This window comes from Phaenicophaeus curvirostris, chromosome 1 (genome assembly GCF_032191515.1).
Source record: "Phaenicophaeus curvirostris isolate KB17595 chromosome 1, BPBGC_Pcur_1.0, whole genome shotgun sequence".
NCBI classification, from domain to species: domain Eukaryota; kingdom Metazoa; phylum Chordata; class Aves; order Cuculiformes; family Cuculidae; genus Phaenicophaeus; species Phaenicophaeus curvirostris.
The window spans coordinates 135,122,053-135,135,833 of NC_091392.1; the positions used below are offsets into that span (position 1 = coordinate 135,122,053).

General features: G+C 34.0%; 1 protein-coding gene across 2 annotated transcripts in view; it reads left to right on the forward strand.

Annotated features, from left to right (window-relative positions):
• NLGN4X (neuroligin 4 X-linked) overlaps positions 1-13,781 on the forward strand; it is a 134,626-nt gene that overhangs the window by 55,239 nt on the left and 65,606 nt on the right. The window contains exons 3-4 of one of the 2 annotated variants that reach the window (XM_069875421.1): positions 9,955-10,014; positions 13,380-13,532. In XM_069875421.1, the coding sequence (XP_069731522.1) occupies positions 9,955-10,014; positions 13,380-13,532 (213 nt within the window). The remainder of the gene's footprint in view (positions 1-9,954; positions 10,015-13,379; positions 13,533-13,781) is intronic. The other variant, XM_069875432.1, reaches the window with a different exon arrangement.

Below are 13,781 nucleotides of genomic sequence, written 5' to 3' on the forward strand. Positions count from 1 at the left end.
ACAACATACAGACAGGTATAATTTGAACTGATGCTATGCCAGTTCTTCTTTCAGACACCCTTGCTAACTTACTTTGTCAGTGACCTTCAACACACTTAAGCTCTGTGGCTTATTTTCTCTAGGAAAACTGCCACTTATATTTAATTACCTCAGATAGAGGGTAGGTGTTTTAAATTTTAAATTGTACTGATTGAGACAAGGAAACACTCAAATCTTTTGTACAGATGAATACACATGTAGTACTAAGTTGTTGATTTTTTTCCCTGTAGACACTGAGTTACATATGACAACAGATAACAGCACACATACAGTAATATTGCTTAAATAAACCTAAAGAAGAAAAGCTTTACCTGCTCCTTTTCACAAGAACTATTTCTATTTAACCAAAGAAGACAGGCATTTGATTTCTCAGAAGTAATTGCATACCTAAGCTGTATAATTTCACATATGATTCTATACAGTTCATATATAATTCCCTTTTAATGCAAAAATCAAGTTGTCTTTCTTGAAGTGGAATTGTAAAATCATATTGTGTTACACTGGTATTATGTCTTTATATAATACTGTATGGTACGAAATAGCAAATGCCATGTAATAACTATATTACACAGGACATTTTATTATTTGCTTCTAATTTTGTACTTTTGCCACCTAATGTTAGCTGTCAAACTACTGTTGTTCGTTTCTAAATTTTGAATAAAGCATGAACCCCAACACTGAAAATGCTAAGCTTAAATTATGCTTGAAACACTGCAAAATGGAAAACCAAAATGAGATATGAATTCTAATTAACTTGGATCAATAGAGAAAAGATTATTCCTCCAGAACAGATATGTAATTCACAAATATAGTATCAGTTAACTGATACTGTCAAATAACGGAGAGAAGATGGATCAGATATTGGTGAGATCAAAGCTGTAGTGTTGAAGTTTGAAAGTTTAAATGACAAGTCTGGTCAGCTGTTTTGATGCTAGCTCAATATAATTAATTATTATATAGGATGTATGAATCAATACAATCCTTGTTCAGCTTTTACATTTCTAGATAAAATTTCACAGAGCCATAAAATCTTCAGAATTCATGCTTTGAAGCAGTTAGACTTTAAGTAGCATGGAATACTGCTATTCCAGTCTATGCTTTCTCCCTCTTCATCCCTCTTTCCTGCTATTTTTCTGTGAAAACAACCAAAAGTCTTATCAAGCTGAAGACAGAAAAGTGTTACAAGAAATAGTGTGTTTTCAACTGCAACTAGTATGGACTAGTTTTGTTTTTGCTTTTTTTTTAAGTTATTAATAGTGTAGATACATAAAATCAAAATCCTTTGATGATTTTGTGCATAAATTCCTACATTCTTGTCTTCATTAATGTTTCAAGGGCTAACATTGTGTGCCACAAGCTGAAATCTCACAAATAATGGCATGGACACAAAATAAATTTGTCTTCTGTTTCTTGATTTGTTTGTTTAATCTAGATCTGCTCCATTTACTTTCCAAGATCTTAGTGAGACTGGGAAATAATGTGCTCATGAATTCCTTTCTCATTACCTTTAAATCAATTCCGTGGTGTTTGCATAGTGTTGCACTTTTTCTAAGTGGCCTGTTCCTACTATCTTATCCTTCTGTGGAAATAGTGAAACAAAAGAATTCAAGATTTTCTTATTTAGAAGTATGTTTTCTTTATAAGTCCTGGCAGTGAATATTTCCCTTTGTATCTTCTCATAGTGTAAGGTCTTTGGGAGAGCGACGATAAATTTGGTTGAGGTATATGCTTTCAGTATTGAGTAATAATGAATAAAATGTTTAAATAAACTTGACTTTCCAACTTCTATCTTATTTCCTAGTCATCTTCTATTCCATTCTAATGAAATTACTTTCTGTGCTTGTACTATTTTTTTAAGCATTAGAATAATTAAAAATTCATTTTTCAGGTTGAAAAGCTCTTAATCATATCCAACTTATATCTAGCTTGCTGTAGTATACTCTATCACATCTTGTCTTTCAATTTTTAATTATGAACTCTTTTCATTAACATTTTATTTGTTTGATATTTTAATTGTTTTGGTTGGTTTGATATTGCTATTTCCAGTAGGAATTAATATCTTTTTGTGTGTGGATAAAGGTGTAATTGAAATCTCGTGGAGGAAAAATTGAAAATATTGGATTATGTACTAAAAACAAGGCAAAATAAACCCCAAAGAACTTAAACCCTAAAAAAACCCTGAATTAAGTTTTGTATTTAACTCCTCTGGACACTTTATACAGACCTCCTGCTTCCCTGTAACTAACACTTCCATGATTCCCAAGTAAAAACTAAGATATCAGAAATACAGTAAACTTGAAGTGAACATGGTGCGAAAATATTATATTATCTGTTACAATGGAATAAAAAATTACATTCTCACAAGATCCACTGAAATAACAAACACAATTATTTCCCAAATCCTCCAAAGGCAGCTGAAAATTGAACTTGTGTTCAAAATGAGCAATTAAAATAGCTACATCAAATAATTAGAGGTATTCTAGAGGAGTTAAATATTCAGTTCACAGCTTCCAGTGATGCCTACAAATGCCCACAGGGAGAGTTTACACAAGCGCTTCACCAGCAGTTGTTAAATTCAGAATATGTCCTTGCATTCTTGCGTTGTTCATCTGTCTGCAGAGGGTGTAAGTTATCTTTAGTTATTAAAAATGGCTGTTAATTCACTTTTTTTTACACTGCTATTCACATTCGTTTTAAATGAGACATAGATACTTATCTTTCTTAAAGTTTATTTGAAATTACATAATCTCTATTTACGGGTAGTTTAGGTCAACATTACTGAATTATTTTTGCAGAGCCTAGTTACTTACATTGGCTAGAGTGTAGTTAGTAGGCTTGGGAATTTTGATTAATAACAAATGTTGATTTATGCCTTCTAATTTAGAATTCGTATACATTCTTGCAATTGTAACTGTGGGGTAATCATCATGCTAACAACTTCATGTCCCTTTGGAGCTAATTATGCTCTGAGCATATCTTATACCCACTGACTTGCTGGTGCAGTATATTACATACACTTCTGGACAATATTTGTAGTGGGTTTAATATATCCTACAGAGGCCCTCATATTCTTGGATCCTTACCGTATTCCTTACTGTAGACTTATCCATGTTCTCACGTCTTCAGACAGGACTGAAGCCAGCTTTGTCACAGTGCTGAAGCTTACTCATACTGGCATTTTCTTTGGAGTCAACAGGACTGCTTATGTGCTTAAAACTATGGATGTGCTTAAGAGCTTTGCCAGCACAGAGCCAGAACGTATAACACAAAGGGGAAGTTTGCTTTTTTAAACATTTCAATATATCAAACTGATCATTAGATTTTGGATGTTTTAATTCAATAAAGTAGCTTGTAGGTATCTCTTCTAATTTCAGAATGACTTCACTGATGAGTAAGGTGAGATGGGTGAAAGCAAACGCAGTGCTCCTACACAGGAGTATTGAGCACTCAGACTGTTACCATTTTTATACTCACACCTATTTGTGGTTACTGCCACCCTTTCATACCAACAGTGTTCCTCCTGACACTTGTACAGATAAAAATATGCTTCTATCTCAATTAAATTAAATAACTATATGGCACATTTATAGTTTTGAATGAGTGTTTCCTTATTCGATGACTAAACATTGCAGGTTCAATCCATCCTCTGTCAAGCAGAGCAAATTCAGTTACACTGGAAGTGCACAAAACACTCCCCTTATCTGTTGGAGGTCACTGAAAGCATAAGCCGCACAATGCCTCCTTTCTTTTGAGCCATTATAGAAGATTTTATCAAAGCTATGTACTATATTTAGGAGAATTTTAAGTTCTAGATGTGGTGTAACTTTATTAACCCTCATTGAAAATTTTTTTCTGATTTTATGTAACTGTCTCCTTTCTGTATTAGTTATTAACCTTCTCAAATATTAATGATAGCTTCATTAATAAATATCCATAAAAGCAATCTGTTAAACCTTATTTAAAAGTTTTAAAAAAATTTTTTCAGTAATTTTTATTCAAAGCAATTTTTGATTAAAGAAATTACAGAAATGTATTAACGCAGCATGAAAGATAAAACTTAGTTTTATAATTTTTTATAGGATGAATAAATACAATATAAATAAATGTAAATATTTTCAAAATAAGCAGTAGCTTTCAGGTGTGTTTCTTTTAGCAGCTTTGACAAATATCCAGTGTCAGTGCAGTGATTATCATAGACCTATATTTAACAATCTTCTTAAAATGAATTTCTCAGTTTCCTAGAATGGAATATATAGGAAGGCTTGAAAACTTTGACTGAAGGGAAGGGATACCACATTTGCCCAGAGTTATATAAGTTAAGGTTTTATCAGTTGAATCTTAATTGGAATTAAGGCTGAATATAGAATTTTACAGTCAGGACGCAGACAGACCAAATCTTCATGTATCAGCATAGCTCCTAAATGATAACAGTTATTGCTATCTTTTGTAAGCTTTTTTTGGTCCTGGATCATATATCGTCTACAGATAATTTGAAGATTTTCCCTGTCCTGAAAACTGTGTGAAAATTGTATTTTCTTTATTGAGATGAATGCATATGAACGTACTGGTGTAGAATAAACATGTAAGAAAAGGAACTCCCATATCAATCACAGAACTAAGTAGTACATAATTATTTCTACAACATTCCTACTTTGGAGAAGTGTCTCTCTCTATATATATATATTTATAGTGAAACTACACAGAGCAGTATAATCACTCTGTTTGACAATTAGTATACTCCATTGCACTGCATTTTCGTGTTCAAAGATATAGCCTCATTTATAGCATATAAAACTGAGTGATGGCCCGATTTAATACACTTACTGTTGTCCAGGGAAACAGCTTGTAGGAGACACATAATTTAGGACACAAAATAGTCATTATTTCTGTCTTTCTTTGGGAGAAACAGCATACAGATTACTGCCACCTGTAAAATATTAAGAATGTTATCCTACTTTCATTCTCTGTACATGAAACAGTTAATGCATGGAGAGATGCAAGCAATTTTTCTGAAAACAAAGCTATTATGTGTAATTATTTAATTGAAAACTGTCAGCAATGAATGGTACAGAGCTGATGTTATATTAGAATTTCTTTTTTATTTATGCAACTCTTTTTTCAACCTTGGAATATTTCTTTTTCAATAGTAGTGCATATGTAGATCTTTTTTATTGGTTCTCTGTTTGAATGAAGCCTGTGAAATAGTGTTCTCTTTTTTTCTTTTTAATCCTCACTAATGCATGGAACAAGAATCTCTGTGGGGATTTTTGAATATGACACAAAATTATCATTTAATTCCCTCTTCTTGAAAAGAAACATTTCCTGGCTATATAGCAGCATCTACACATTTGCTGTGGTCTGGAATTCTAGCCATTTGTGTGTGTGTTGCAGCTGGAGCCATTAAGAACAAGAATTCAATTATGCTATGTGTTCTTCAGTTAAATGCTGCTGCAATACTGAGCTAGTAGTTAGCAAACCAAATGATTTTGTTAATGGTATCAAAATAATGGGTACTAAAATCTTTTGTCTTCTGCTATTCAGTGATAATATATCCATTAAAACAAACCCAAACAAATATAATTAAGGCAAATTTCAGTAAAATTCTAAGCTTTCACTGGCTTCCACACTAAAAACTACATAGAACAGTAGGAGTCTAAGTCTTCGTATTGTTTAGGAGAAAAACAGAAGGTATCTAATTTATGGCTAAGGACTGTTTTGAAATCATTAATTGTGACTACTGTTTGTCAGAGTTTAGCATACTGTTGATAGACTGCAATTTCATTTTAACACCATAATGGGAAGAGAGTGCCAGAGAATAAATCCATATTCTTTCCAGAATATTAACTATACAGAGCATTTTCATATGTGTGTGTGTGTATATATATATGTGTTTATATTTACACATCTATACATCAACATAGTTGCACACACGTTGCCAGTATTAAGTAAATAATTAAGAAATAATGGCTGTTTACGTACAGACAATATGCATCTGTTTCTCTTTCTTCAATTTAAATCAGCTTTAAAAAAAATACAGATACATTGATGTGTTGCCTTTCTTTATGATCTCTCCTAATGCAGGTGATCAGCAGTCAGCTTCTAAGTTACCTTGAAAAGCTATAATTCTCAGTAATCTTTTTCCTCCATTTTTATCTGAAATGACTACATAACTCTTTTGATTTTCTTCAGCTGCCAAATAAGAACTTCTTGGTACAGCTGTAAAGATATCTGGGAAGACTTGGGATAGCCAAACTCCCCTGCTGGCTGTCCCCTCTTTTTGGATGTGAAGTGACTTGAGGCTTGTGCACTAAGTGAGACTCAAAATAAAGCTAGCTCACTAGTCTTGGGGGAAGTGCAGAAAGGATAATACAGTTCTGCTTTCCTATTGCTCCTTTGAGACTATAACAAACTGTTGACTTGAGCTGATTTTAAAATTGTAATAATTCTCATGAGATGGGAAACTAAAAACTTCCACCCAGCTTAGTGTCGTCCACAAACTTGCTAAGGGTGCACTCGATGCCTTCATCCAGGTCATTGATAAAGACATTGAACAGGGCTGGACCCAGCACTGAGCCCTGGGGAACACCACTTGTCACTGGCCTCCAGCTGGATTTAACCCCATTTCCCACCACTCTCTGGGCCCGGCCATCCAACCAGTTTTCCACCCAGGAGAGTGTGCGCCTGTCCAGGCCAGAGGCTGACAGCTTCTCAAGCAGAACGCTGTGAGAAACTGTGTCAAAGGCTTTACTGAAGTCCAGGAAGACCACATCCACAGCCTTTCCCTCATCCAGCAGCCGAGTCACTTTGTCATAGAAGGCGATCAGGTTAGTTTGGCAAGACCTGCCTTTTGTGAACCCATGTTGACTGGGCCTGATCACCCGGTTCTCTTGCATGTGCTTCATGATAGCATTCAAGATCACCTGTTCCATGACTTTCCCTGGCACTGAGGTCAGACTGACAGGCCTGTAGTTCCCTGGATTCTCCCTGCGATCCATCTTGTAGATGGACACAACATCAGCCAGCCTCCAGTCCAGTGGGACTTCCCCAGTCTTCCAGGACTGTTGGAAGATGATGGAAAGGGGTTTGGCCAGCACATCCGCCAGCTCCTTCAATACCCTTGGATGAATCCCATCCGGCCCCATAGACTTGTGGGTGTCTAGTCAGGCTAGCAAGGCTCTGACCACCTCCTCTTGGATCACGGGAGCCTCATTTTGCTCCTCTAGCTCCTGGGTTTGTACACAGAGGGAACAGCTTTCTTTACAATTAAAGACTGAGGCAAAGAAGGCATTAAGTACCTCAGCCTTTTCCTCATCCCCTGTCACTGTTGTTCCTTCTGCATCCAATAGGGACTGTATGGTCTCCCTAGTCCTCCTTTTATTATTTATATATTTGTAGAAAGATTTTTTGTTATCTTTCACAGACTTTGCCAATCTGATTTCTAGTTGAGCCTTAGCCCTTCTGATTTTTTCTCTACACAGTCTCACTTCCCTCCTGTAGTCCATTGATAAGGTCCCCTCTCAGTCTTCTCTTTTCAATGCTAAAAAGACTGAGCTCGCTCAGGCTTTCCTCATGAGAGAGATGCTCCAGTCCCCTAATCATCTTCATGTTCTGCCACTGGACTCTCTCCAGTGGTTCCTTGTTTTTCTCGAACTGGGGAACCCAGAAATTGACAGAATACTCCAGGTGTGACCTCACTTGGGCAGAGTAGAGGGGAGGAAATAACCTGCCTCAGCTTGCTTATTACACTTTTCTTGATGTACTCCAGGATACCATGGGCCTTCTTGGCAACAAGGGCACATTGGTGGCTTATTGTCAACTTCTTATTTACCAAGACTCCCATGTCCTTCTCCACAGTGTCAAATGTCTTGCTGAAGTCAAGGTAAACAAAATCCACTGCTCTGCCCTCCTCTACCCAGCCAGTCATACCATCATAGAAAGCTATCAGATTGGTCAGTCATGATTCCCCCTTGGTGTCCACTCCCAATAACCTCCTATTGCTTCAAATACTTAGAGATAATTTAAGGCCACTTCAGAGGTGGACTAGTTGGCTTATCTAAATACAGAACTAATATTATTTGAGTAGAACTATAGAAAGACCTAATTTGAAAGAAAGAACTAATTTGGAAGTATTAAATGAAAAGGCACACCTTGGATATTGACTAAGATTTAGAGCCTGTGTCTGCCATTTCTCAAAGAAATTGATAGATTAGGAAACATCTATATTTCATTGGCTGTGATATTTTACCTAGTTAATTATGTACTGAATAAATATAATTAAATTTATTTGTATACCGCACACACAATAACTTGTGCACAACTGCATTAAAAATGCAGGCTTTGTCTGGAGATGGAGTGTCAGCCACCGCTTTTCACATATTGAGTCATTAATCTGCATCTGTGTATAGACCAATAGTCTTTCCAGTAAATCTCTACGGAATATCTGTATTCAGTCCATATCAAGAAGAATCTGCAAATCACTGCACAGAACCCAAAACTGTATGTATAAACAAATTTTAAGTACTTTAATAAAAATTAACCACTTCCTATCATGCTTATTTACAATTATGGACTGAGATTTACTTGTAACCTTGAATTTTGAGGGATACAGGAATATTTTAAATAGAAGGATAAAAAGCAGTAGTATAATTATTTTAGCTAAATAAGATGCCTCTATGAGATATGCAAACTTCATACAAAACCTCATAAATTAAAATGTTAATAAAGTATAATGGTTTTAAATACACTTCCAAATAAAGACAGTTCATGGAGAAAAAATTGTTAGAGTGGTGTTAGAGTGCTTTTATTTATTTAGTAGCCATATGTAATTTCTAAACTGAATTGAAAATTGGGTTTCTTATTCATGTCCCATTCTTTTCGATTACAAAGGGCTGCTTGATACAGGAGTAAGCAAAGTATAATGAAACATTGAAGGCAAGGATAGCTTGGTTAATTTTTCTTTTTAGTCAGAAAACAGAAGTATTGGCCTAGAAGAAGAGTGGGGAAATCTACATCTGTTTCCTTTTGCTCCCATAAACAGATGCTATGGGATGTATGGACATGAGTGTGTGTCTGTGCGTGTGCACGTATGCACTTGAGAAGTATTTTTAGAAAGTATATTGAATACAAATTCTAATGTACTCTTTACTAAATCTTCTAATAAATAAGTGCAATGTTTATAATGGTAAGTAAATGTTTTCAGTTAATTTATAGGTTTTTCTGAAGTGCATGAAATCTAGCATAATTTGAACCAAGGCTACTTTTGGACCAATTTTATGTCTGCGATTGACTCAACTCTGTTTCATCTTCGTTTACAGTCTGTTGTTTTAAATATCTTTTTGCTCATATGAGAAGCAAGATTAAATTTTAAGGAGGTTTGCTTTGGTCCATTCAAGTTGTGTATGACTCAGTGATAATTTTACTTGCATTTGTTTCATGAAATTCAGGTTGTGGCTAATTCTTAATACATTTTCATGAGGATGAATAAAATATTAAGTCATTGAAGATGGTGACTGAAGATAGTCTTTCCTCAAGGTTACAGAACAGAATGAAATTAATTGCATTTCTCATGTAGAAACCATAATTTGGTAAATTTTTCAATATGATTTTTTGGTTTATATTATTCTTTTTTTAATAGCACATTACTTTTGTTTTTGCAGAGATCACTTCTAACAGAAGTAACTGCATTGTCACAGAATACAATACATTTTTTTCAAATATTTTCAATTTGTTCTTCTTGGCATTTTATGTTTATGTGCAGTTTGCATCTTTTTTTGTTTTTCAATTTCAAATGTAACAGATTTTGACATTTTTGTTACATTTTCCTTTTTTTGTACTAGTGTTTTTTTTTATTTTTGAGAACCTGCTGTTTTTGAATTCTCTTTTTTCCCTTTATTCTCCTCCTCATTATGATCCCAGGAGCCAACACAAAGAAAAGCGCAGATGATATAACCAGTAATGATCGTGGTGAAGATGAAGGTATTTTTTGTTTTTTCAAAGCTCAACCCTGATGCATGAACATAAACTTTTTAATTTTTGTTAAAATAATAATAATGTTATTGTTATTGCTGTTATTTCAACATGATTTTTAGTCCCTTATTTGCTGAAGCACACTTCAGTGTGCTTCTTTATTCTTTTCTTTAGAAGTTACTTCCATTGCTTTTCTTTTTTAAATCAAAATTAGCATATAGATGACTGCAGTTCCCTTGTGACATATCTGTAAAGGTGATTCCTAAATATGTGTGAAGTGAGTAACATAAGTATTATTTGAAACTGCATACTTTTTCCCTTCTTATTCTTTCTTAGGTTGAGAAAATGGAATTAAAAGCATGCATGTGTTCTTTCCCTTCCTACACATTTTGTACATTCACCTGTTTGAACTTCATAACAGAACTCACATATATCCTTCCTTTCACTTTCACTGTTTCCCTAGTGCACATGCTGATGCAGTTGAATTGTGCTTTGTCTTTGCTATTTTTGTTTACTTTTTTTTTTTTTTTTTGTCACAGGATGTGGTTTATTTCAGGATATAAAAATAAAGGAAGCTGTTGATGTTGCTTTATTGTTTTTTTCCTGTAATCAGCTAGCCTCTGAGATATATTCTTTCTGACTCTGACCACATTCCCACTGAAATCAATGACAATCATTTTCATTGACTTCTTTCAGAGTTGGATTAGATTCCCTGAAAGGAAATGTTAAAGTTCACAGTGAAGTACCCGCAAAAAATTTTACAAGGAAATACTTATTTCTTGCTTCGGCACAGTAAAGATATGTAGGATCCACCAAAATAGAAAGAAGTTATGAAATCTTCCTCTATTATTAACCTTCCTTTTCACTAAAATTACACTGACGGTTTATTTTACTGTGTATATTTACCAAATTAAGAAGAATATTTTCAAATAAATAGACACAATAACAGCTGTGAGTAGTTTATTGTTCTGGTATTGGAGCAATGTGTTTCTTAATCCTTTCACGCTTGGAGAACCTGAAGTGTTATTCCATACTTTTTTTTCCTATTTTCTTCTCTCTGGCATTAGTTCAAATTACTTTGAAACATTTGTCCTCTCTATTCCACTTAGAGCCACATATATTGTAGTGAGGATGATATCTCCTCTTTTTCTGGGAGTTAAGCTCAGTTGCAGGTACTCTATCCATGCACAAAATAGCATAACAAAAATCTCTGGTCTTTGATTCACACTGGTTGCCCTCTACTGTAACTTCATCATTGCTGGTTACACTTTTCCTTATAAGATAAAAAATGCAGTACAGAATATTTAAAAATTACTCTTATTTTCTGAGTATAACCTTCCTATTTCTGTGCATTTTTAAAAAATATGGTATCATCACTTTCTACATCAAATTCTGTCAATAATTTTAAAGCAAATGGTAAGTGACAAGCAAAACCAAAATTGATTTTAAAAACTTAAGATAAATATTGGATTATGAATGAATTTTTATGTAGACTTCTTTAAAAAAATGTAAAATGTTAGTGTTTCATGATTTACAGGAGCATCCATTTTATAGATAAGCACATAAAACATGGAGCTCATTTCAGCTATGTTGAAGCTAATCATGTTCCCATTGAAGGGGAAGAGGAAACCTCCCATTGACTTCAGCAGTGAAATATTCAACCCTGAGGTAGAGCTATGTAATAAGGAAAGATTAAATACAAGTCATGCCATGAGACTCTGGAGAGAGAAGGGAAAGATAACATTCTGCATTCAACTTGTAGTCATGACAATTAAAAAGATCAAAAAAACCTTTTGTTCTGCTGCTCAAGTACAACACATAAAATGCAACATGTAAAGTATATATCTTTTTACATAAAGAAAGCAGATTCTACAACAAGCCTTAAATTGACAACTAGACAGGTATATAGTGGAGCCTGAATATACGTTCCTTGCACTCAGATGACAATTTTTGATATTTAGGGTAATCCATACATATGAGTAAAGTAAAGCAAAAGTGGGCCGTAGTAATAAAAATTATCTTTTAAGTATGCTCAAAGTAGTTCCACGTATAGAAAATAATATATATGTGTTGACTTGTTGCTGATCACATTTTTGGTATCTTAGAGTAGTTCCTAACAGCTGTAAAGAGAGAGAGGAGTTATGGAAGGCTTTCAAACCCATGTCCCTTACTTCTAGATAGTTAGGTCAGTGTTTTATTCCTCCATTTCCCTTTTTCACTCTTCATTATATGCCTATCCTACACAAAAGAGAACACTGCTAGCTTTTTTAATCTTTTTTAATCTTAATTGAATAGTTGAAGACTCTGCTTTCTCTTCTATGTTGTACTTTATGATTGAAAAAAGTACTCCTATTTCACATGCAAATATACTGAAATATTCATAAGAGGTGGGTATATCAGCAGCTTACCAAATTGTCCTCTGCTTTTTAAAAGAGCTTAGCCACTGTTCCCACTGTTTCTGTATGGAACCTATGTTCCTAATTTAGGTAACCTGAACCATATCTGGGATCAGGAACTGAACTTTTTGGTCATTAGAGGAAGAGATCAATACAGTCCTAAATACTCCAAAACATTGATTAGTGCATCTTTCTAACTCCTTTATAATTCACTCTGTAGATAATTTAACTTTCTTTTAAAAAATTACCTGTTTGAAAGTAGTCAAGAGCTTTTCTATGTATACAGATCAGCCATACCATTCAGGAGCATAAGTTCAAGGCTGTTCTTTAAAGCTTAGCTACCATGGCAAGGAAAAGTAGATCGTTTGATTTAAATACAGAAAATCTGGGCCATGAATTCACATTAAATTCTCTTTGGTTGTTAACTCCTATGCTATTTGAACAAAGGAAAAGTTTACTATATTTACTTCTATCAGAACAATTTAATTTTGTGATATTATCTCTGACTGAACTATTGGGAATATGATTTCAACAATTATGTCTCAGTGAGGAATGGTAAAATATAGATCATTATTGTAATTTTATTATTAAAGGTATACAGATTGCTAAATTGACATAGATTTTAATCAGAATATTCTAAAAAGAGACAAGATTATTCCATGGTTTGATTTTTCTCTTTAGGCTTTTAGACATTTACATTCAAATTAAATTTCTTGTAATATTGAAGGCGTTTCAAGTGTTCTGAGAACATTTCAGAGGAAATAGTATTTGAAGAAATCAAGATAAATATTCAAACTATAAATATTAGGATTGTAGGATGATCCTGAATTGTATAAGCTAGCTGATTAAGGAAATGGTGAAGATGTTGAAAATATAGGAAATAATTGAAGATATTTTTAGCAATGTTATAAGTAACTAATTCCATATTTCCTTACTTTTTATTACTCTATTATGTTTTCTTTACTTGAATTTTTTCAGACATTCATGATCAGAACAGCAAGAAACCCGTTATGGTCTACATCCATGGTGGATCTTATATGGAGGGTACTGGCAATATGATTGATGGCAGCATTCTCGCAAGTTATGGAAATGTCATTGTTGTCACTCTCAATTACAGGCTGGGGGTTTTAGGTAAGTGACTCTTTTCTTTGTGACCAATTACATAGAACTATTGCCTTAATTTGTTTATGGATCAATCATAGATCCTTCGGTCAGTTTTGTTTTTAAAGCAGAACATTCTTGCTGGTGGATTTTGAGTTCTATTCAATATTTTGTGGAAACTGGAATAGGCTACATTCTTTTTGACAGATGCCTTCACCATAGGCAAAAACACCTGGGTATTTATAATGATGTTGGCACTGGTTTATGTTAGATTTGTCA